We start from the raw sequence: 26038 nt of genomic DNA, 5'->3' as shown, positions 1-26038 counted from the left end.
CATTTGGTAGCAGATTTAAAATTAAATGTTGTGTGACAGCATGTCTACAATTTACTGGAATGGACTACTGGATTCGCCATTTGTGGAAACAGAATTCAGACTTTTGAAACACCAAGGGCCTGATTTATACTTATTTTTGCACCGCATTAGCGTCATTTCCTGACGCAAAAGCAGCGCAAACTTACAAAATACAATTGTATTTTGTAAGTTTGTGCCTCTTTTGCGACAAAAAATTACGCTAATGCGGCACAAAAAAAGTATAAATCAGGGCCCAAGTGGGGTATTCTTTTAAGAGTTCAAGCTTGAACAACCTACAGAGAAGTATAGGTGCTACCTATACAGCTGAGGAAGATATTTCCTTGACACCACAGGCGTCTCTGTATAAAAGTGAGTAGGGCACCTTAGGTATACAAGAGAGAACTACTCAGGAGAGCTGTTAAAGAAGTACCTGTCCTTGACATGTTGGTGGAGCCATGTCATGCAGTTTCTACTTTGATAATAGGACTGCATGTTTATGACGGCAGAACAATAGAGTGTGGTAGACTGAGTTTATACACAAAGTTAGTAGGTGCCATTATAACTCCTGGCTAGCTCACAGTGCCTCAGACAAACCTCCAAACCCACTGCATTAAAAGGTGATTATGGTAACCTGAACATGACACTCCGACCCCCCAGGGAAGACATGGAAACATATAATTCCCCTTTCGTGCAGTTATTCATGCATGCTGGGGCGAGACAAAAATGCAAGGAATGTTTTCAATACATTTATTGAAACTATTACAATCTGATATCTAATGAGTGAGATGCAATAATTAGGCAGATGAAACAAAGCAAGTTAACCAACATTATGAACATCGTAAAAAAAAAAAAAAAATAGTCTGTCCATGATGTAAGTAGTTATAGATGTTGTAGCGGGTCTAGATGTGCCTACCTAACCCTGTGCCTGTTTTTGAGAGCATAGTGGTTGTAACCCTCTGCCTGGCCTGATCTAAGGGATTGGTACCCAACCTCATACCTGGATCTGGTATCTGGAATCTGCCTGTCGTGTAGATGGCAATCCTCTTGAGGTGTCACACAGCATGTGTCCCAGGGATCGTTGTGGCCAGAATGCCGTCTTCCCTACTTGGGTCTATGCACAGTCTATATACTAAACTATACAACATTGGAAATACAGTTCTGATGTAACACTGTGCCTTGGTGATAGAATCTGTCTCCTAAATGGACAACACTAGGTAGCATATTGTGTACCTCGCATCACAGCCTTGGATATGAAGTACTGATTGTATATGGTGCAAAGGCTGATTAAGCGAACAGCATGTTCCTTGCCTTCCATGCAATAAAAGCCACTGATAAAATGTGTAAAAAAAGACATTGCTAAAAAGCAGATTTGCTTGCCTGAATAAAACATGGATATACATGAATTATAAAACTAAGCTAAGTCACAGGGGTGACCAACTCTGGCCCTAAAAAGGTTCCTCAAGGCATAACTATCAGCGAGATCTTAAAGTGGCAGAAATAAAACTAAATGTTACTATATGGTGCAATGTCATTAAATCATAAAATACAATAATTCGTAAAAGCAGCACATATTAAATTAAAAGGTATCAAATTCAGATTCACTGAACAAACAATTGTGCCATAAATAAGAAATAAAGTACTTCACTGTATCCTAAGTGGGCATTTAAAAAGACCAAAAGGGGAAAACCAGTATAACATTACATATTACCCTGTACCTAATTCTGTGTCCTTCGGTCATCCCTCCTAGTCAGATAAATCAAGCCCAAGTGAGCACTGACAGAAATTCACTAGGCAAATCCCAAAAATTGTCTGACAAGAATAAATCATAGGAAAAGCAGTATAGAAGGGATTGAAATATTCCCATAAACAACCTCTCCATGAGCCTTCTATGGACCCAGGTATCCAATCCCCCGTGGCCGGCTCACTAACTGTGTCTCGGAGAGCCTACCCCGTGACACAGTGGCTTCAGTGTCTGCACTGGCAGAAAACCGTGTGTCTGCTCCCGCTTGGCAGAAGTATTTTTTAATCTCTCACCAAGTGGGAGAAAACACAAAGTCTGGTCCCAGTAGGCGGGAACTCTGAAAATGCTCCCGCCAGCTGAGAGCAGACTTTTGATCTCTCCTGACATATTTGATGATTTGTGCCAAGGGTATGGGTTCCCAGGGCTGAGTACTGTTTGAGGAGTGGGGTTGTGCAGCTCCCCTCGCCATAATAGTGAAAGAGGCCTGGCAGATGGGGTCCCTGGAGTTAAATACAGCTCAAGGAGGAAGGCAACATGGCCTCCCTTCTGTCTTCTGTTTAAAATAACGCCCAGAGGGCGCAGGGCTTAATGAGGCACAAGCAGGGGTGGCCACATGCCCCCTCCCGTTTTTTTATTGGTATCACCCCGGGGAATGGGATACCTGGGGCATAATGAGGGTCAGAGTGGGGGGGGGGGGTGAGTGGCCCCCCTCTCCCTTTTTCTTGTATTTGACCCAGACGGGGTCCCTAGAGTCTGAAGGCTGACCTTATGCAAGTCAAAGGCCATGCACAGTGTGGTGTTGGCTGCCTGTTGGGAATTTGGCAGCAGGGCCATCAGTGATATTATATAACATATCATGTGTGATATAATATGGGAGGGCATAAGCAGTGCATGGTGGGGGAACAAATTATAGATAGCTCTGCTGAATTTCTGTGGTTTTTAACTTGAAAACATTAATGTTGTGACTGATATCTTCACCGAATTATAACTTTACTTTAACCCTTGTTTTTTTTAGTGAATTTCAACTTTTTTTTTTGTAAACAGTTTTTTGTCACACCTGACTATACCTTTACTTTAACCTTTTATAAGTTATAGTTAGGACCTAGTTTCCATAGGAAAAGCTTTTTTTTTTACCTGGCTATATCTTTGATGTTGTTTTGACGATTCTTCATGAAATTCATTTGAAAAAAGGTGTCCTGTTAGATCTTGTTGTGCATGGAAAGTTTGGGGTGATCTGTCAAGCGGGGGCCGAGAAAAACGGGGATAAAAAAAAGAGCGTTTCCCGTTTTAATTCCCACAATGATTTTAGACCCGACTACAGCCAGAACAGCTGGACCGAATTACACAAAATTTGGCAGAAAGGTAGCTCTCGGTCCAGAAAGCAGTCCTTTTGTTATTTGGTGTAAATCCGTTCAGTAGTCTTCGAGATATTAAAGGAAATCCAAATTTGTGCAACTAGGTTAATGAATAATTTGCAAATTCTCCCGATCTTGTGCAGAGTTCTAATTGACAGCCAATACTTGAACCAGGCAGTGTTGGCAGCCATTTTGGGACTCGGACTCAGCCAAGTTCCTGGGACCACCCCAAGGCAAAAGAGCATTTATTTAAACATTTTGAGGCAAATTCACAAGTAACTATATCTTGTGCTGCGCCATACACTGCTAATTACTGTGAACCTAACTATATTGTCCCTGTCACCTTTGGTTTTTAAAGTGAATATATATATATTTTTAAATGATTTTATATTTTTAACTTGATTGACTTGTTTCTTTTTTTCTTTTTTAAGGAATTCTGGATTATAATCTTTTATTTGTGTATATTTGTCTAGTAGAAGATGAGGGGATATATCTGTTAGTCGATTGTATTTTGTTTTTATATGATGTGTTGTCTATTTATGAATATGGTTGATTATTTTCATACCGAATAAAGCATTTTCATATATATATATGTTCCGAATCCCATTTGTGGTTGACTATCATCCATCAGCTCCCAACTACAGAAATATAATGCAAAAACTTTTCCCTTACTAGCCACTTGTGAAAAATTGCAAAAGCTTTTTCCAAAACTGCCAGTCATTGCTTACCGCAGAACTCCCATTTTAAGATCGCTTATTGTGAGAGCTGAACTTAAGCAAACTGTAACAAATGCAGGAGTTCATTTCTGTGATTCTAAAAGGTGTATCACATGTGAATACTTTTTACAAACATCATCAGTAACTAGCTCTGTTACAAGAAGGACCTATGGAATAAGACAGCATCTTACATGTCGCTCAACATGCATTATTTATGTGATTCAGTGCCAGCGCCAAAGCTGTAAAAAACAATATGTAGTTCAAACAGTGAATGACCTCCGTACACGATTCAGGAACCACAAATCAGCAATAATTAACAAGAAACTTGACCAGCTTGTAGTCAATCATTTGAACCTTGTGGACCATTTACTATCAGATTTGAAAATTTTCCCTGTGGAACATGTTTTAAAGGAAGAACTACTGGTCATCAGAGAAAACTTCTGGATGTACCGTTTAAAATCACTGCATCCAGATGGACTGAACATCACTGACAATACCACTTGATTTCTGCATATCTGAAGAGTTCTCAGGACTGCATTAATTCCACATTCCAACTGGAATCTTCACTCATGATGCTTTTTGAAAATCCAGCAGTGTCAGCTGTGCAGCCACTGAGCAAACCATCTTATACTACCTGAGGAAGGCAGAAGCTGAAACGTTGTAGTAGAAATATATTTTTGTTCTTTGGTGAGATCATCTGTTTGAGTCACTTCTTTCTTGGAGATTGGATGTCAAGGGTTATTAGTAATTTGGCTTTTACAGCTTAATTTGAGGGGTTATGATGATGCCATAAAATGCTGAAGCCCGTTATACACTTTGAAGTCTTGGTTGCTGAACTGATAGGGTGTTTAATTAGAAAGGTTCCCAATCTCATTCTCAGTCTTATCAGAATGTTTCTTATCAAACCTGCCTTCTCCTTCTAACCATATGTATTTGATTATCTGTGATGAGCGTATGTAGTTGATTTGTTTGTATACATCTTTCTATGATGCACTAAATTCAGTTAAGTAATTTTTTTTTTAGCTGCAGATCACAATGGGAACAAAGCTAACCAGCAACTCCAAACGCTTCAAAGCCACTCTTTACTTGCCACTCTGCATCACCCTGGGTATGATCACCTTTGTGGCACTGGAGGTGTTTCTCCTTCATGTACAAGAGCAGGAGACAATACTAGACTGGTTCCGAGCTGGCCATTTACTCCTGATGAGTTTCCTGCTTCTGAATACGTTTGGGAATGTGGTGAAATTCCTGCGAACCAACCCTAGCATCAAAGGGGTGCTCCTGACGGACTGCTCGGTCGGGCAAGGCTGGGAGTGAGTATGGAAAGAGACGCTGGAGAATGTTTAAAGCGTATTGTGAAAAGTACTAATTCTGTATATATGTTTCTTTGCCCACGGACGGGGATCCTTCAGTGAGATGCCAGATATGAACACACAACTGATTTCCAAAAATAGTAAATTATAGCCTTGAGACATAAATTCTGTGAAGGAAAGAGTTGAATAATAGTTTGAGTGATTGTTTTGTCAGCTGTTTTTTTACTTGGCCTTTAACATGCGAAAGGGAATGTTGTACACTGTATCCATACAACTAGTATGCAAACTACTGACAGAGGTTTTACTCAGACCTTTTCTACCTGCTTAACTAAAAGGACTCAGAGGAGTAAGTTGGCAGTTGTAAACAATATATGTTGTCTCCAGATGCCCCCATCTGTTCTGAAGTATGTCTCTGGCCTTCTTCTGGTCTTCTGATACTGAGCTTCTTCGTGATCCTCAACACACATTTCTCACTACTAAATGCGTCTGTCCTTCTGTTCCCTTTCATTGCATGTCTGTCATTACAGTCTCTGTCGTCCATTATATTTCTCAGATTTCTTGAGATCTTGTACATAGTTGTCAAGTGACTCTGCGTCCCCTGTTTATCCATTTTGCTATTAATTTTCCATTTCAATTCTTCTTGTTTTTGACATTGGAGGTTTTCCTCTCTGGACCAATTACAAGTTATCTGTAATTTGGCACAGTATGCCCTCCCAACCAGGAACTATTGATATCACAGAAATCGGTTATTATGGATGTGGGGGCTCAAGGTTTACTACTGATATATAAGCAAATGGGAAGAAACACGTAGGATCTATTTTACCCTGACATTTCACCTCTGGGTGAAAAACATTGCATTACTTTGCTTTTTTACAGACTGCTCGCAAAGATTTTCAACAGCTTTTTGACCAGATTCTCAAGAGTCAAGACCTCCACTTCCCTGAAGGCTCTAATAGCTGCCCACTGACTGCGTAAGGTAGAAACTGTAAGACTGATTAAAAATATTCCTTTAGAAGGCTAGGATTCAAGGAGAACAGGAAGCAGCTGTTAAACCACTAGCTGAACACCAGTCTTTAAAGTACCTCCAATTTCTAGAACAATTTTTAAGGGTCTAAGGCCTTCTGAACTGCTGAATTCTTCCTTTCAGCAACACAAAAGGTGCTATCATAGTTGTGGAATGCAGGGTGGTATGGTAACTTCACAACAAATTCCTTAATTCTTTTTTCCAATCTAACCCATTTTGCAAAGAGAATTGTAGATTCTCACTAAGGACTCTGTTGAACCTTCTATCAAACCATTTTCCCAAGGATGTGTTACTGCAGTTTTAATTTGCTTAATTCCATAACACCCCAAATATTCTTCAATTCTTCAGATGTAAATTGAGGACCATTATCAGTGACTACTTATTCAGGATAACCTTGTCTCCTCCATATTTCTTCACAAACCTCCACCAGCATAAATGATCTAATATCTCTCACCATACTTACTTCAGGCCACTTAGAATAATAATCCATCATTACAAACACATATTTTTTCCACTACTTCCAGACTCGAAAGGTCCGCATAAATCCATTGCCACCTTCTTCCATGGCTTACATGAGAATGGCACAGGAATGACTGGTGTGTTTTTTTACAACATGAGTACAAATAAACATTAGAAAATAAACTATAGCTTAATCTTGGGTTTAATTCCATCATAAGATATGGTATGACCTAAATATTCAACACTTTTTGGCATGAAAATTAGCATTTATTGATTTCCACTATGAGCCCAACATTCTCCAACACTCCACACACTTTTCTCAACAAACCATCATGCACCTTATCATCTTCTCCCCACACCAAAATATCATCTTGAAGAAATCTTACATTCTTTATGTTTCCCATCAAGCATTGCCTGGCCATCTGAAAAACTACCGAAGCAGACGCGAGACCAAATGGCACACCACAAATCTGAATGCCCCTTCTGGTGTTATAAACAAGGTGAGATGTTTTGAATCATGATGTAACAAAATTTGATGGTAAGCACTTGATAAATCAAGTGTCGAATACACCCTTCCTCTCTTGACTCCAACAACACAATATTAGGTATAGGATGTCGATCCACCAATATATTATTGTTGAGGTCTCTTAAATCGACACACATTCTAAGCTTGCCATTTGATTTCCGGGCTAAAATCAGCCCAATTTCTAACAACTTCGTCAATTCTGCTTTTAGTGATTCTCCTGGCACTACTGGCACACTTCTCACCTTGTTAGCTTTTGCAGTCGCTCCTTCTTTTAAGATGATTTTATGTTGAAAGTTCTTTAAACACCATAATTTGTTTCCAGACAAATTCAGGAACTCTTCTTTCCATTTTACATCGTTCTCATGCATTATTGTTAACACTTGTTCATCAGAATTAGGATTTAGTATGATATTGAGTGCTCTCTGTTCCTTCCATCCCAACAAACATCGCCCTTTCACAACTACATATACCCAACTTGCAATTTCTCTTTGTTTGAACAATATGTTTGTCTGGAAACATCCTACTATGGGTAATTTACTCCCACCATATCCAAGCAATTCCAGCTTGATCGTAGGCAGTTCATTTCTTCCTAACTTAGACCAGGTTTCCTGATCAATAAGCGTATATGGTTAACATGAATCAGCCCACATTTTAATTGAAATCTCATTCATGGACACCTTGGAGGCACATATTGATCGCCTTCTAACATATATATTGTTTGCATATGCCTCCTCTACTGTTTCATTCCCCAACTCTTTAGCATTAATTCTTCAGTATGATAATCTTCTAATGTACTTTCTTCCTCATCACCAGTATTGTTCTCCACTAGATTCACACTATCCTTGTAGGACATTCTCTTTTGATTGCAACCCTTGAAACATGTCCGATTCTATTACATTTAAAACATTTAGCTCTTATCATATTTATACTCTGTTTGCGCTGGATTTGTGTACATTTTTTTATGCAAATCCAGCGCAAACTTAACTCCATATTTATATTTTGTGTTAGACCCATCTAGCATCAAACATATGGACTTTGTGTAATTTGAAGGATGCGTGAAACCGCCTTGCATCAATGAGATGCAAGGTAGGCGTTCCTGTCCAACAAATGAGTCAAACACCTTAGCGCCATATTTATCCAACAGGGCAAAAATGACGCACGGTGGGAGGCGGACCTGAAAAATGACACTAAGCCCGATTTGTGTCAAATTCTAATGCCTGGGTCAGGGCAAACAGACCACTACTTAAAGAAAACACACACAAGCAACATCATAGCTCAACAGGACAACATGGAGGTGCTACTGATGCAGCATGCTGGACGACACAGAGCACAAGACCAACAGCAGCAGCCACCACTACCCCAACATGGCCTCTAAAGGCAACACAGAAGGCAGGAGAGGGTCTTCAGGACCAGGACAACCCTCCAGGGCCTGAGGGAACAGGACATCATCTGGAGGAATAGACTCAACTGGCAAGCCATCCAGCAGTTGCTACGCCAAATTGAGCCACATATAACAGCCAGCCTGCAGACACCACACAATATACCACCGGTGACCAAGCTGCTAGCTGTCTTGCATGTGTTGGCAACTGGCTCCTTCCAAACAACAGGTGCCCTGGTCGCTGGGGTATCACAACCCTCATTCTCTGCCTTCCTTCCCAAGGTCATAGATGCCATCATCTCCCTCACACCCCGCCACATCAGCTTCCCCAACAACCAGCAGAAGCAGCAGGAGATCAAACAGGGGTTTTATCAGATACATGGCTTCCTGCATGTGCTTGGTGCAATTGACTGCATCCATGTCCTGATCGTACCACCTGCAGCAACAGAGCATCTATTCCGGAACAGAAAGCACACCCACTCCATAAATGTGCAGGCCATAGTTGACCACCAGGGGTTGTTTACCAACATCTTGGCCAAGTATCCTGGGAGTGTACATGATTCCTTCATCTTCCGCCACAGCACGATCAATCAGCACTTGCAGGACAGACAATATGGCAATGGCCTTCTTGTCGGTCAGTCCATAAACCTAGCAATATACACACGGCACAGAAACCCTGTAGGACACACAATATATACACCACTAGATTGAAACGTGGGCAGGAAGACACTAAGGTGTGACACAGGTAGTTATGTTGTACATCCTGACACAATGGGATACACACCTATGGACAAATGACGGCTCCACAAACATTAGCTGCCACTCTAGATCTACAAGGGACCAATGTCAAAGCACACAGTGACAATGACATGGCCTGCACTGGAAGTACAACTTGGAAGATGAACCATTTACTATTACATTAGGCCACATAGTCAGTCTGACACCCTCCCAAGCAATATGTAGCGTGCAATGTGTGTTGCTGCAGGTCTAACACCATGAGACACTTAGCATGATGATGCAGATTCATATGTAGGTGAGACGTAAATACTGATATGCAGTCCCAACATCATACATCACTCCAGAGGTGCAGTTGCCAGGTAGCAATAAGGAAGTGGACTGTGCTATGAACACATATTGATGTGCCACTAATGCAAACTGCACACTGCTGCACACACCGAAAGAGCCAATTATCCCTTAAAAAACATATGTACAGGGAGATAGTGCTTCCTGCACAGATACATCCACCTCCACAAGACAGTTAGCCAGGTTATCTGGAGAAGGTTTGGTAGTGTGTGTGCACGGTTGCACATGAGCCACTGGCAGAGGGAACTACAAAGGTTTGCCTAGAACCAAGTCACACATGAGACAGTTGCGCATTGTCAATACTGAACACCTCAGTGCTGCAAACATATGGAAATGTGTTGTGCATTGTCACCGAGCCAAATCAAAGGGCCTCACTGTTGCATTTCATCTGCAATGACATATGTCTAATTGGATGGGTTGTCCAGGCCATGTAGTGCAACCATGTTACCACCACATTGGAATCTATTGTGTGTGTGGAAGTATCATGTCCCCTCCAGTGAAAGCACACTAAAACATGTTGCTCACTACACAACGCATGGTACATACATACTGACCAGCAGTTCGGAAACAAAATCATAGATCCCAGGTCAATGAGCCAAACACAAGTTGTCAAGTCAAATAACCCACTGCAGAAAAAACCTCACGAAAGTCAAGGATCTCACACAATACCACAAACACATATGAGTCACAGACTTCACAAGATATCAACTGCCATGCTACATGGCATTCCTGTTGCAAGCACTAACAAAATACTCATTCCTATTTTCTTTTTCAGCTGATCAGGGTTATGGGATCCAGCCATAGATCATGACCCAATTCCCCAACCCAAGCACAGCAGCAGAGCATGCCTATAATGAGGCACATCGGAGGACACGCACGATTGTAGAAAGGACCTTTGGCATGCTGAAGTCCAGATTCAGGTGCCTCGTCATCACAGGAGGCAGCCTCCTATATGCCCCACACATCGTCTGCAAGATCATACTTACATGTGCTATCTTGCACATTTGTGTGAGGAGGAACATCCCCCTATATGAGCCAGAGCAAGAACTGCCTGAGGAGGAGGAGAAGGAGGAGGATGGTGCCAGGGAAAATGAGGGGGGACATCAAAACACAGCTGCAGGAATGCACCGCAGACAGCAGATTTTTCAAAACCTTTTTCATCAATAGTCACTCTGAACACCTTGTTAGGATATGTAATTAAACACCTTACTTTATCACACAATCCTGCTTTGGTTACTTATTTCTCCATCACATGTGATGCGTATGATTGTACACAAACATCACACACATATAAAAAATTACTCATGTTCTGAATTTCACATATGAAGGACAAAATCATAGGACCACAGCATATGACACACATCCACGTTGCCTACATGGTCTACTGTAGCATATGACACACAACTATGACATCTCCAATCATAAGGTAAATAAGCGCACCATACATGAGGCAGTGGATGTGAAATATCAGTGGAAACAGGAATGTATGAACAGACCCCTGACATTAGTAAGTGTGACATTTGCCATCTCTGCAAGGAGCTTGTGTGACAAGAGGTGCATAATTTCTGAAAATGGATAGCATGAATATCCCAGGTATGCCAAGCAATGTTCACAACACATGCCCTGTGCAGTCCATCCCTGGAAATAAGTCCTGCCACTGCCATGTGTTAAGTCTCTGCCCTCCCATCTGTAGGGGGTGCTGTAAATGGACTATCTGTACCTTGGGAATGATCATCAGCTCTCACCCAGTGTTCCTTTCTGACTCCTGTTTGCTTCCCTTTTCCATATGGCATGCTATAGAAGAATTACATTAGCCTGCATGGACCTCAGGTCCCATAATGCACTGCCTGGTAGTCGGTAAGACCTGTAATCTTCTGTCCATTGCTTCCTATGGGAAAAGTCCAGTTGTCCCTTTATATTGGATTCTCTCCTCCAGGACTTGTGAGAGACTGAAGTTGCACACACCTGTGACCTCTCTTGTGTAGCCTAGCCATGTGACTCTGCCCTGGCCTTGCTGCTGCCTGGAACTGCTTAGAAGCTGCCATTTCCTGAAGCTCCTCGTCGTGCATTGGAGTACGATTCCTTTGTGTTCCAGACCCCTTGTTGGATTGTGTTACAGTCCTGATTCAGGCTGAACCTGCTCTCTGTTTACCGAGTCTTGTTCCTGCTCGTTCCAGTCAGACTCTACTCCCTGTTTCTCAGCCTTGGTTATGTTTGTTTCTGCCAGAGCCTGCTTTCAGTTACCCAGACATGTTCCAGCCTTTGCGTCAACCAGAGCCTGTTCCCTGTGCCTGGCTTTGCCTCCTAGTTGGTTCCCTTATTTTTTTGTTTCCCCTTGGGTTATCGTGTCTGGTAAGTGTCCAATCAGTCCTCACCTGTCTACAAGTGCTTTACTTTGTATTTTTTACTTTGTATTTGGTCTGGCACCTGGTTTCCAGGAGGGTAATCCAACCCCCATCCTTTGTGTAGTGTTGCATATAGTCATTAGTGCCTAACAGTGACAGTGTGCTATAGCTGTATTCGAGGAATTGTTACTGTGTCTCCAGCCCGACCAACAAGGGCTAGTCTTAGTAAGTACAATCCTTGTTTGTGCCCTAAGGGTTCAGACACAGATTCACTTCTGCTGCCACCTTTCTATGGGGCTTGCATGGTGACTAGCTGTAAGATTAATCTGCACAGAGGCACTGACGTTCCCTGTTGCTGTGGAAAGTTCTGAGCCCTACCCTGTACAATCTTAGTCATAAGCCCTGCATGTTTTTCCATTACTGACCCATTCCATATTTGTCCACACTAAGGTTGCTCTGTACCATAGCTGCCATATCCCCTTGTATGCCTTTAGCTGCTCTTCTGCTTTGGTACACTTCTTCCTTGCAAGATACTCTGTGAACTCAAGGGTTGCCCCTACCAGACTCCTGACTAGACCCGCACGAAACCGTAACACCATGGAGCCCAATCCTGACACAGGGTACAGATGCCCACACACTTGAATTGGACACGTCTGTGGAATGCACACCTGAAAATATGTGAACACATGCAGCCAGGGCAGCAGGTCCACCACAGCAACATGAGTAACATAGGTAATTTTCATGAGTCAAACTGATGTGTACATAACATTTTTTATGGGTGGAATTAGGCACTGTGTCTCAAACACTGTATGTACCAAACATGTACACATGGCCGACATATGGGTAGATCACACACAAGTCACCATGAATTCGTAGCCAACAATTAATGACATGTGAGGAGTAACATATCCGACCTAGCACTCATCAGCCATCCTCAATCATCCCTGAGTTTTGTTTGTCGTGTGAATGTAATGTCCCCAAAGTCAAACAACTACACAAATCAAATGAGTCAACACATATTACAAACACATATCATGACTGTTGTCCATCACTGATTGCCATGTGATGTAGATACCCATTTGTAACACATTCATACATGAGCATTACTTCAAATGCATTGCATGCCGTTCCTTCAGAAGCACACATATTCTTAATACAGATCTTTCACACACACAAGCCATGATTCATACTTTTGTTGCGTCGCATTGCCGTCATTTATTGATGCAAAAACAGAGCTAACTTACAAAATCCAATTTTATTTTGTAAGTTTGCGCCGATTTTGCGTCAGAAAAGGAAGGAAATGCAGCGCAAAGAAAGTATAAATCTGGGCCACAGTTGCATGCTCTACCACATGTTGCCAACCACTATACCACACACTGTAGGCCATTACATCCTATCTTCATCTTGATACAGGGTGCATGCAGGGTGATTTGAAAATCACGCAAACACAGTTTGAGTCAAATCAAATCAAATCATAAATATTTATAAAGCGCGCTACTCACCCGTGCGGGTCTCAAGGCGCTAGGGGGAAGGGGTTACTGCTGCTCGAAGAGCCAGGTTTTGAGTAGTCTCCGGAAAGCGGAGTGGTCCTGGGTGGTCCAGAGGATGGTGGGGAGGGAGTTTCATGTCTTGGCCGCCAGGTAGGAGAAGGACCTCCCACCCGCTGTGGTGCGGCGGATGCGAGGGATGGCGGCGAGAGCGAGGTTGGCGGAGCGAAGAGGACGGGTGTGAGTGTATAAGCTGAGGCGGCGGTTGAGGAGTTCGGGTCCCTTGTTGTGGAGGGCTTTGTGTGCGTGGGTGAGGAGTCGGAAGGTGATCCTTTTGTTGACGGGAAGCCAGTGCAGGTGTCTCAGGTGGGTGGAGATGTGGCTGTTGCGGGGTATGTTGAGGATGAGGCGGGCGGAGGCGTTTTGAATTCGTTGCAGACGTTTCTGGAGTTTAACAGTGGTTCCTGCGTATAGTGTGTTGCCGTAGTCCAGGCGGCTTGTGACGAGGGCGTGGGTCACGGTCTTTCTGGTGTCGGCGGGGATCCAACGGCAGATCTTTTGGAGCATGCGGAGGGTGAGGAAGCAGGAGGATGATACGGCGTTGACTTGTTTGGTCATGGTGAGAAGTGGGTCCAAGATGAAACCGAGGTTGCGTGCGTGGTCTGAGGGGGTCGGTGCGGTGCCAAGGGCCGTGGGCCACCAGGAGTCGTCCCAGGCGGTCGGGGTGTTTCCGAGGATGAGGACTTCTGTTTTGTCTGAGTTCAGTTTCAGACGGCTGAGTTTCATCCAATCTGCGACGTCTTTCATTCCGTCTTGCAGGTTGGTCTTGGTGCTGGTGGGGTCCTTGGTGAGGGAAAGTATCAGTTGAGTGTCGTCGGCGTAGGAGGTGATGATGATGCTATGTTTGCGTACGATGTCGGCGAGGGGGCTCATGTAGACATTGAAGGGTGTCGGGCTGAGTGAGGAGCCTTGTGGGACGCCGCAGATGATCTCGGTGGGGTCTGAGCGAAAAGGTGGGAGGTAGACTCTTTGGGAGCGGTTGGAGAGGAAGGAGGTGATCCAGTCCAGGGCCTGTCCTTGGATCCCGGTGGAGTGGAGGCGGGATATTAGGGTTCGGTGGCAGACGGTGTGGAAGGCAGCCGAGAGGTCGAGGAGGATGAGGGCGACTGTTTCTCCGTTGTCCATCAGGGTTCTGATGTCGTCTGTGACTGAGATGAGGGCGGTTTCTGTGCTGTGATTGGCTCGGAATCCGGACTGAGAGGGGTTGAGTAGGCTGTTGTCTTCAAGGAAGTTGGTAAGTTGCTTGTTTACGGTCTTCTCTATGACTTTGGCGGGAAATGGGAGGAGCGAGATGGGGCGGAAGTTCTTCAGGTTGCTTGGGTCCGCCGTAGGTTTTTTCAGTAGGGCGTTGACTTCAGCGTGTTTCCAGCTCTCGGGGAAGGTAGCAGACGAAAACGAGCTGTTGATGATGGTCTGGAGGTGCGGGGCGATGATGTCGTCGGCTTTGTTGAAGATGAAGTGTGGGCAGGGGTCCGAGGGGGCACCGGAGTGGATGGAGTTCATGGTGGCTTTGGTCTCTTCCGTGTTGATGTGAGTCCAGGCGTTGAGGGTGATGGCTGGGGTTGTAGGTTCTGTGGTGGTTGGCTGGGTCTGGTGTCCGAAGCTGTGGTGTAGGTCGGTGATCTTACGATGGAAGAAGGTGGCGAGGGAGTTGCAGAGGTCTTGTGAGGGCGTGATGGCGTTGGCGTTAGGGTTGGAGAGCTCTTTGACAATGTTGAAGAGTTCTCTGCTGTTGTGGCTGTCAAAAACTTTTACGCAAATGCGTTGAAAAACAACGCAAACGTTAACTAAACATACATGGGCCCTTAGCATTAATTCCACCAGTGCACCACACGCATGCGGATATCCATTAAAATAGAAGCTTCCCAGTAATGCGTGGTATTTTGCCACACATGTAGGTCAGGTGTAGAAAATATTCACGCAAACATCATATGCGTCTAGAAAAAATACACGCAAGACGGAAAACGGGCCGCAAAGGGGACTGGAAGAGATGTAATAGGAAATCCTGATAACAGACATAGTACTGTGGGTGTACTTTCACTTTACAGTTTGTGCTTTTTCTTGACTGTGTGGCAGTGTCTTGGTGTTGCTCGTGTCTGGATTGCGTTTCTTGTATCTTGAGGTGTCTCTCTTCTGTCTTTTGTGTATTCAATTTGTATATTGTACCTGTTTAAGTGCTTTTGTGTAGTTTAGTGTTTTTTGGATTGTATTTGTACTGTCGGGTGTCTGTTTGGGGGATACATTAGTTGGGTTAGTTGGGGTTCATAGTATGGGTTGTAAGTTTCCTTTTTTCACATTTATTTTCCTTCCTTTTTCCCTTTTTCTGTTTTAAATTGTTGTGCAAGGACATGTCGGGAAGGGTGAGGCTGACCTGCATGGGGGGGGGGGGGAGGCGCTTGGGGCCTTTGTGTGGCTGGTGTGCCACTTTCTGCCGTTGATGCTGGAGATGGGAGAGGCAAGGCAGCTGCGGTGGGGCAAGGTGCTCTACCACCTCAAACGTTTATTCAACACAACATGAAATGAGCACCAGCTGAAGCATCGCTGGGCTGACCTGGTGGCAAGAGAGCAGGACCTGCTGGACTACCTGGGTGTGGTGATTGGTGGCCCTGTTGGTAAGTATCACATTGACAAATGTGTACTGTAGAATGCTCCTGAGTGACAGTAGCAGATGTCTTGACGTGCTGCATGCAATGTTTGTGGCCATGTTGAATGCAAGTAGAAGAAACTGTTACTGTCCCAGTACTGAGATGCATTCCACATGTCTATACATGTTAACAATGCAGTCCTGAGCTTTATTGAGCCATGTCCGACTATTACTTAGGGCCACATGTACCAAGCTATTTTTAATTCTCACAAACGGCCTAGTTTTCTGATTATGTCTGGTTACGTCAGGAAAAAATGTTTATTCAAATGCACCCCCCCAATTTTGCCATTCTGCTATCACATTGCCCAATTACAAAACAGGGTTTGCTAGTGGCATTTAGGAAGGGGCGTGCCTTTCCTGTAAGTGAGTCGCAGTCCGCTGATTGATTCTTTGGTACTGCTGGAAATAAACAATTGCAGTTACCAGCCGTTTCAAGTTGGTGCTAACCCATTTGCAAAGGGGGATGGGTTCCCATGGGATCCCTTCCCCTTTGTGAATGCATGCCCAAAAATTGTTTCTGAACTGGAAGTTGTCCCATCAACCACTGACTGCTTCAAATAAGTTATTTGAGTTATAATATTGTTTTTTTAAATGCTTCCTGTTTACCCCTGATGAAATAAGGCTGCATTTAAACCAAAATATACATCTCTATTTGAAAGCAGTCACAGACATGGTGGTGTGCTGAGGCCAGCAGGCCAGCATCCCTGTGAGTGCCGCCATTTCCAAGCGGTTTGCAAAATGAGACCTACCTCATCAAACGTCATGAGGTAGATAATATGCTACCCCTTTTGTGATTTGCAAACAGTGTCATTAACAGTGTTGTACCTCAGATCATCCTACCTGCAAATTGTGAGTTGCTAAGTTTTGCAATGTGTGACTTACAAAACCTGATCTTGGTACATGTGGCCCTTAGTAACACATTTCAGGTGCAATGACAACACCCGTGCCCATGCATTCTGTCAATGATGATCAGGTAAGACACTGTCTTCAGACCACTTTTCACTGTATTGGGACAGCAAAGTGGGCAATCCATGTTTAGAGCTACATTGTCATCATTACACACACACATGATCCCTGCCATCATATTGGCAAAGGGGGCATATACGGCTTAAGGGAAAACTGCCAATGGGGCATCTGTTACCTACATACAACTGTGCCACATCTGTTATGGACCACTGAATGCATGATAGTTGCTGAATGAAAATTGAGCCACATGCCCATCACACAGTAATTCAGTGTCTCTTGATGCACAAGCCACAATACCTGAGTCACTTGTATTGCAGTGCACCAGGGAAGTGCCATTGAAATTGTCACCCAATTCCAAATCATGACATGGAGTACCATCTGAAATGGATTAGCCACAAATGTTTGTAGTGAGGTTTAGCACCACATGATTGTTAGGTCCAGTGCATGTGTGCAGATGTGCGTCTATCACTCACTGGAGTGTCCGTGTCCATGTGAGTTTGCAGTGGTATGTCTGTTGGAGCGTCTACATGCAGGATCAGCAGCTCACTCATATAAAGTGTTACCCACTATGATATGTTGTCCACACGTTTGTAGAGTGATCTGACATTGAGAATATATTTCCTTTCCCTGTCTTGCAGGTGGGCCAGCCTCCTTTACGATCGGGGAAGTGCTCGATTTCAAGACCCAGACATATCCAGTAAGTGTGATAATGTCTGTCCTGTGTAGTGATTGCAGCTGTTGTGTGAGTGACTTTTGTGTGTAGCACTCATTGCAAGATATGATGAGCTGGCACATGATCTGATATATTACTTGACTAGATGTTGACATAGTGTTCCATGCAAGGGTTTGATATTCACAGGCAGAGATGCATATCTTGGGAGTCTTGTGCTGCGCAATAGGCAGCATGTGAACAAGGTGATTAGTAGCCACATGTAGGCCCACATGTGACTTGAAAGTGCTCCAGTGTCAGAGTATTGTCACCAAGTCATACACTAATTTTCGCAAGACAGTGATGCATCAGTTTTCCCCACAAAATTGTGCATCCCTGTATTGTAATGCACATGTAGGATTGTATGGGTAACTGTCCCCCAGCATCTAGCTCCATAAGTTGTACTCCATTTACGTCACACTTATGTGGTATGTAATAGGCGTGCATGCAGGTCAAGGCCAGACATGTGCAGTCATAAATGTAGGTGATTTTGGAATTATGTTGGCAGATCAGGTGTTGATGGTTGCCCACAATTGGACACATGAATGTAGATGTGATTTACCTATGGATACCTCATTCCTAGGTGGCAGCCCTCCTCACATGTCTTCCACTTACTAAATCCATGAACAAGTGGACATGGCTTTGTAGTTGTCCTCAGCAGTTGTGATGATGTATTGCATGCCATCTCCCCTGGGGCACATGGGTAGGGGAAGAACATATATGTAGGTAGATGTGATAGTCACAGTGTAGATGACAGTCATCTCATTCAAGCATCCATGTGTCCCAAACAACACGGACCCCTTATGATTAGCAACTGCATACCATCCTGCCAATTGCATCTACAAATCACTGGTCTTGGGTGCCTTGAAGTTGACTCAGATGATAAAGATTAGTCAGCCTGGCCCATGTGAATTACTTGCTGCCTTTGCATTGTGACACATTGCACTACAACAGTGCACAGATCACTTTATTTGGTACACTTCTTGTTGTGCTTTGCTGTGCTGTTAAATACCTGATGGGTAGGCCGCGCTGCCATTTCATTAGTCAGGGACATTATATCATCCATACTGTGATTTGGACTGCATGTGCAAATTGAGGCAGAGTGTTAGATTATCATCTGTACATGCATCACACAATGATGACACTGATGGTTGCCTATCTCATTTTTACAGCTGCCAACATGAATGTAGCGGAGATTAGGGATTTCCAGAAGTGGGAAGTGAGGTACAGACATATATTGGATGTCGAGTCTGGGTACCGGAGGATGGCAAGACGTTATCAGAGAGAGAGAGCCACAGGGGAATAGCGTGCTTTCCGCCAAGGGGGACCTGCATTGGCCACAACGGTTGGAGCCACCACCACAATGGCACCCAGTAACACAGCGGCCACCGTCACATCAGCCCCACCTGCTGCACCGTCAACCTCGGGACCACCAACCACCACACTTGCTGCACCTTCCACGTCAGCACCACTGACCACCACACCTGCAGGAGCAACAACCTCTGCAACACAGACCACCACATCTGCTGCATTGGACATGGCAGCCATTTCCGAGCTCCAGAGGGACATGAGAAATGTTTTGAGAAAGCTTGACACTCTACAGAGGGACGTGGACAAAAATGCCCGGCGGCTGAAATCTATAAAAAAGAAACTGAGGAGCGCAAACCTCTGAACTCCTGCCTCCCCTCACCCCTAATTCAGTCCCCTCCCTCCTCCTTCCTCATACAGTTTGTTAGTGGGTTTCGTGGGTTTAGTGATAGGTTAGAGTAGGGTAGTAGTTTAGATAGGTTAAGTAGGTTGGGGGGTTTCATATTATTACATGTTAGTTTGTGGGTGGGTGTCTGGGGGTTAATGTTAGGGCTTTTGTGTATTTTAATAAAAAAAAAAAAAAATATATATATATATATATATATATATATATTTGTTTAGTGTTAGTTAGTATCTGTTTAGGTTAGCATATGTTGTCCTACATGTGTCATCATATAAGGGAGGTGGGGGACAAATGTTTAGAGTGTGTTGTTAAATGTGGTAAGTAAGCTTAGCATAGGGTAGTTAGGGCCAGTTGTGGGTAATGTATAGTTAGGATAGATTAGGTTAGTATAGCTATGTTACATAGTTTTAAGTTCTGTTTTGTACGTAGTTATTAAAGATTTAGGTACTCCCTTCCTGCATGTGTCATACGCTTGGGGCGCAGGGTCTTTGCATGAGTGTACAGTGCCAATTGTCTGTTGGCCTGTGTATTATGTCCTGCATCCACATCCCTCTCTTGACATGTTAATTCCCACTTCCAACTGAGCTGTCACATTGACAGCTACAACAAATCTAAATCTCAATGCATCTGCCATCAATTGTACCCACCACCACTCAACATGACCATGGTTCCCATGTATTGGACAGGTAGGTGTGGTTTTAAAGCTGTCATCGTTTGGGTCCTGTGTCGTGATGCTGGGTACAGTGGGATGTCTGCCTGTAGCCTGATGTTCATGTGAAAACTGCTAAACTGAGTAGTGTCAATTTCAGATGAGGTCAAGTATACAAATTTCACACCTACGTGTTTTACTTGTACTCCCAGCTGACGTTATTGGCCAAACACTCTTACACAGACATTCCTACTGTATGTTGTGGGTGAGGCGTGTATGTTCTAAAGCAAATGTCACACACACAATGACTTTCCTGTAGGGGATGTGGCCAGCATTGAGTTTCATCTTGTAGATACCTTGTCCTAGAATTATACTATTATTGCACTGTATTTGCCTCATTTTTTTACACAAAAGCAGCGCAGACTTACAATATACAATGATATTCTGTACGTTTTGGCTGCTTTTGCTTAAAAAATGATGCAAATGCAGCACTGAAGAATTAGAAATCAGGGCTCTTGTGCGTAAATATCTGCCCTCATTATTTCTGCACTCTGGTATTGACACTCTGTGACCATAGACATGTTACATGCATCCCAAATCTCCAGCAAAGTTAATGTGTCACATTACACAGAGACAAAGTGGGTGTGTAGGTGCTGTTCATTTTAAAGTGCTGTAGTGCAATATTTACATAGTCCAGGTTTGTGACCCCATTAGTGTAAAGCATTCTAATGTGACGCAACACAAGTGCAAGGTTGAGGGACATGTCATTGGACATGCTGAGCTGAAGTGTCATTCAGTGCAGAGGAACATGAATTGCCAATTAGTATTGAGAGACAATTGCAGTTCATAGTTGAAAGGTTAATAGTGTGTCAGTGAAGTGTGCATGTCACCAACTGTAGCAACACTGGCATGTTGTCAAGCACAGGACAAAGGAAAATAACTGCCCATGTGGTATGGGCTGGTGCTACCGGGTACTCCTACGGGTGAAGATAATCTGTTCCACATCTTCATCCTCTGATGTGTGTGTTGTCTCCTCTGCCCTTGATGGTGGTGCTGGTGGGCTTGAGGGGCAACACATACTTCAATGGTAGAAGTGGAATCCAAATTCCCGGCAGCTGCCATCTGTGGAACTACATATGGCATAACTGCAGCAAGGAGGAGCTGCTGATTATTGAGTATGGCATCAACATCCCTGTGGTAGGCATCCCTCTCTGCCCTGAGGGAGGCCAGTTCCCGGTGCATGGAGTCCAGCTTGTTGTCATGCATGCAGCTGCAAGATTGGGAGGGCAGGTGTTGTGGCAACTCCCTCACAGCAGTGGTGAGGTCCCTCACACACTGTTGGACTCCTTGCAGTAGGGATTGTGTGACTTGTATGGCTCCTGACTGTTGTGCGGACGTCATCATGCACATGCGCATCCCCTCAAGGCTGGCTGCCATAGTTTGCAACCCCACCCACAACTCCTTGGCCAGCTCCCGCTGTACTCCCACTACTGTCCTCTCAAAGGTGATCCCTGTGTCATCAGAGTCCTCAGCTTTGTTTGAACTGGCAGGTCGTACTGTTGGGGTGGTGGGTGGGTCCTCTGGGATGGCTGCTACATGCGTGCTCCTCCTTGCGACTGGAGGTGGTGTCTGGAGGGTTCCCAGGACATCTTGGAGGGTTTCCTGGCTGATGGTTGTCAGCTGGTCATCCAGGTCATCAGGGTAGTCCAGGACAGACAGATCCACAGGAGACCCATTGTCCTCTGCAGTGAGATATTGTACAATTAGTGTGTCTGTGTTGTACCAGTTTAATGTGACGTCACTGACTTCCTATTGGTGGTACATTGTTATCTTGGTTCCCATGCACTGTTCCTGTCATTAATGTTTGCAGTCTCTCAGCCCTATGCCCCACCTGCATGTCACATGTAGTGTGGGTAGTTTGGGGAATTGTCTGCGTCACATCTTCTAGCTGTGGGTTCTGTCCAAATTGTGGCTTGCCACCTTCTTGTCTTCATCAACCCTCCCTCTGCTTCCATTAGCATGGTGAGGCCTTGCAATGATTGTTGGTGTGCTGATGCCACATGCACCACACATAACAATATGGCCCTGTCCCAGTCTATCATTTTTCACATACACCTATGCGTTGCTGAGACCTAGCACCATACCATGTATTGCATTCCCATGACACGATACAGATGTCACCAGTGGTCGTTTCTCATGTTGATGTTTGCGTATGTGTGCTATATTGCATTGCACTGATGGGCCTGGCAGAGTTCCATTTCGTCCTATGACTGTGCGAGTGTATTTGCCTACCTACACACATATGTCCTCCCCCACAATGCTGTTGCCTTAGCACTATTACACCTGAGATGTTGCATGGTGGCATTGCAGCTATTGTGACACAGGCACAGGCGTAAACCCTGGAATGGGCAGCATAGGTATGAGATTACTGCTGTGCACATCATAATGTATATGACAGTGCCTGATGGTTATTGAGTCTATGGACATGAGCGGTTGACAGGAGTTGCACTTGGATGGGGATTGATGGGGATTGATCACGTAGTCATACTGAACCCTCATTTTGAGTGTGTTTGTGCCATGGGCACCTAACTGCCATTTCCTAATTGACCAGCACACACAGCACAGGTAGTAGTGGCAAGTGCTGTCAATGGTAAATGCCGCTTGAGCCAATGGCTTGAGACTGAGCATTGTCCTCTAGTTTACATTCTGACAATACCAGCTGTCCTTTGACAGCAGACCAGTTTTATGTTCTACCCTACCATCCTGGTCTGCTTCAGCATTTCCAGAATCCTTGACATGGCGGTGTATCCCATGCAAAGGTTGTTAGTGTTGTGTTGTGCTGTGCCCCTGGATGCCCCTGCACAGCCCATGCACCTGGAATGGGCAGTGCAGCGAGTCCGGTGCAGTGCACCTTTGCCCTTTCCACTGCGTGATTTTCAGGGCTGACATGCATTGTGTAGTAGGTATATGCCTCACCCTTCTTGCGCTTGACATTTAGGCATTTTTGTCCCCCATGCAACTTACCCTGCATATGTGTTGGTTCCTGGTAGTCTGCGCTGTCCTGTCCTGCGATACCAGTGACGATTTCCTCCGGGATGACGGCTGCAACCATCTCCTCCATCTCGTCCATGTCCTCTTGCGGTGCTGGACTCCCACCTCCGTTCTGCAATGCTGCCTTCCTGTTCCTTGCCATTTTCTCCTTTGTCCTGCGCTTGCAGTCATGCCAGCGTTTCTTGCACTCTGTGACAGTTCTCCTGACCTCTGCCACACTGTTAAACGTGTCCACAATCATTTGCCAAATTGCCCCTCTCCTCCCAATTGGCAATTTAGAGGTGATGCTGCTGCTCCGTCACCTCTCTGACCAGAATTTCATGCTCCTCTGCACTGAAGCAACACTTCCTCTACTTCTTGTCTCTCCCCTGGGACTTGTCTGTGTCCTTCTGGTTGGTTCCTGGTTCTGTGTGGTCTCCCTGGGCTCTCTTCTGGCTTCTGTGATCCATTTTGGGGGTCCTTAGCACTGTTTGCTGTGTTTGCGTCTCTTTGACGCTTTTGCGGTGAAAAATGGCGCATATATGTTTTTTGACGTTTTTCCATGGCGCAAACCGGATTAGAGTCATTTTTCCTGCTTTAACGTCATTTTGGCTTACGACAAGGCTCAATGGTTAGCATCAGGAAAAATGACTCTAACCTGTTCTTAGTGCCACCCAGCGTCAGAGTATAAATTTGACGCACGGGTGGCGTTAAGAAATGACGTTAGCCAGCCCTAAAGTTTTTGATGCAAAACTGCGCAAGCGCAGTTTTGCGTCAAAAAGTATAAATCTGGCCCTAAATGTTTAACACTCCCACATCTATAACACAATTTTTTTACTTCACCTCTTTTGATAAACTTACTCCCACCCTTTTTATAACTACTTATACACTAGTATCATCCACACTCTTCTTTTTCAACTCTTTCACATAACGTGCAGTGTCTCCAATACGTTTGGCAACTGTTATAGATTTTTCCAAGAATGGGTCTTTCAATCCTAACAATATTTCTTGAATTTTTCATGTTTTTAGTGCAATTTATTAATTGGTCTCTAATTATTTCTTCATGTAGCTCCCTGAAATTAAATAGATTCATTAGGTGCTTGCGTTCATGAAAAATATTTGTGACGCTCCACAACTACACTTACTTTCTTACCATAGTGTTCTTCTAATGCTTTCATTGCTATAATATATACATCATCCTCTTCATTGCCATCATCTGACCCCCCCATTACCTTTATTGCTCTCCCTCACACATGGTAATGTTTTCAAAACATTTCTACCTTCCATCCCAAGATTATTTTTCAGTAAAGCTAACTTCCTTTTTGCAACAAATAAAGCTCCTCCTAAGGCTTCCAAATAAGTTTCAAAAGCCTCCCGACAATCTTCCCATGGCATGATCGTTCTCCATGGGAAGCTAAAAATACAGGAGGATGGATTACATGTTGCCAATTAAAATCAACCTTCCAATATTGCAAAGTTTACATAAAGTGGTGAAAACAAGAAAAAAAGATATAAAACTAAAATAACAAATGTAGTCACCGTAGTCTATTTGTTCTCTACTTGACAAGTTCCTCCGTTTGCAACCAAACATGCTGTATACTTGTTACTGCAGTATTTTACTGTAGACATTTAATTTGGTGTGTCTATTACCGAAATCCTCTTAGCAGGCACCACAGCTTCCACACTTTTCCAGTTTGTCTGAGTCACCTTCTCTTCACTTCCTCATATTAACTGTCGTTTCAATCAGGAACTGCATTCACAACTCCAAATCAGTCTACAACTCTGTCGTTAGAGATGAGCAAACAAACGTGCAATAACAAACGTGTTATTTTCTTTGGGAAATTCCCCTTGTTCAACCAAAGTCCTACTCTATTGCACAAATGACGCTGATTTCTATAGGACATTCTGCTTCCTCTACAGTATATTCATCGAGGGCGTGAGGCAATTCTATTTCAGGACCGGAGGCTCGGATTATGCTTACTCTTTCTTTTACTGAAATTCACAGCAGCCAATCAAATTACAATAAACTAAAAACTACATTTCCCATGGTACTAAAGTCCAGTATCACATGCACCAATCACTGCTCGTGACCTATTCCACAACCTGAATGAACTCACACGTCACTTCCTCTTTCTTTGCTGCTTCGCAGCAGATAAGTAGTGTTTTCATTTTCTCCTGTGATTGTACTTATTTTATACTTAATTGTATGCATTTGTATGTGATTCTATTGCGACGCGATTCTGCTCGCTTTGTTTGTTTATATGCTTCCTTGATCGGCCTCCTCCGATTTGTTGTGCCCGTTTTATTTTTAAAATCATTGGTGAAGTGGGAGCGGGAGCGTCTACGCGCGAGGCGCATAGTCTTTTTTCTTTCAAAAGACGCACGCGCGCGCGTTGTTTTACGAGCCGCGCTCCGTGAATTCTGAATCCTGGAGAGCGGCTTGTATTCTCGCAGCGCGCGCTTCAGAAAAGGCTATTTTTAGCCTCGGTTGTGCCTCCTTCGACAGCGTGTTTATAAAAGAGCTTCTTAGCTCTGTTTGCTCCCGGACGCCCAGAGTGCCTGACACCTGGGTTGTAAAATACATTAGGCTCTGCCTAGAGTGGTTGCAGGCAGCTCCCTCCACATCCTATTGGGCCCTTGAACAGTGCCTGCTAGGGTTTTTTTTCCACTCCCCCTATTTATTATATATTTTGAAAAACAGAATTCAGAGCAATATGGCTAAATGGGAAGATCCAGAGACAGAATACTTCCCTGATGATTCTAGCAATCAGCTAGAGCTTAATTTGGTAGAGGCTTTAGATAACAGAGTACAGCAATCTGTAAA

The 26038-nt window shown here is 44.1% G+C and overlaps 1 protein-coding gene across 1 annotated transcript in view; it reads left to right on the top strand.

Annotated features, from left to right (window-relative positions):
* The first annotated feature begins 4865 nt into the window (after nt 1-4865).
* Nucleotides 4866-26038, top strand: part of LOC138259740 (probable palmitoyltransferase ZDHHC24) — a 229102-nt gene continuing 207929 nt past the window's right edge. Inside the window, exon 1 of the mRNA XM_069207633.1 lies at nt 4866-5143. Within this exon, the coding sequence (XP_069063734.1) occupies nt 4866-5143 (278 nt within the window). The remainder of the gene's footprint in view (nt 5144-26038) is intronic.

The sequence above is a fragment of the Pleurodeles waltl genome, chromosome 9 (genome assembly GCF_031143425.1).
Source record: "Pleurodeles waltl isolate 20211129_DDA chromosome 9, aPleWal1.hap1.20221129, whole genome shotgun sequence".
NCBI classification, from domain to species: domain Eukaryota; kingdom Metazoa; phylum Chordata; class Amphibia; order Caudata; family Salamandridae; genus Pleurodeles; species Pleurodeles waltl.
This window is presented reverse-complemented; position numbering and strand designations above follow the sequence as displayed.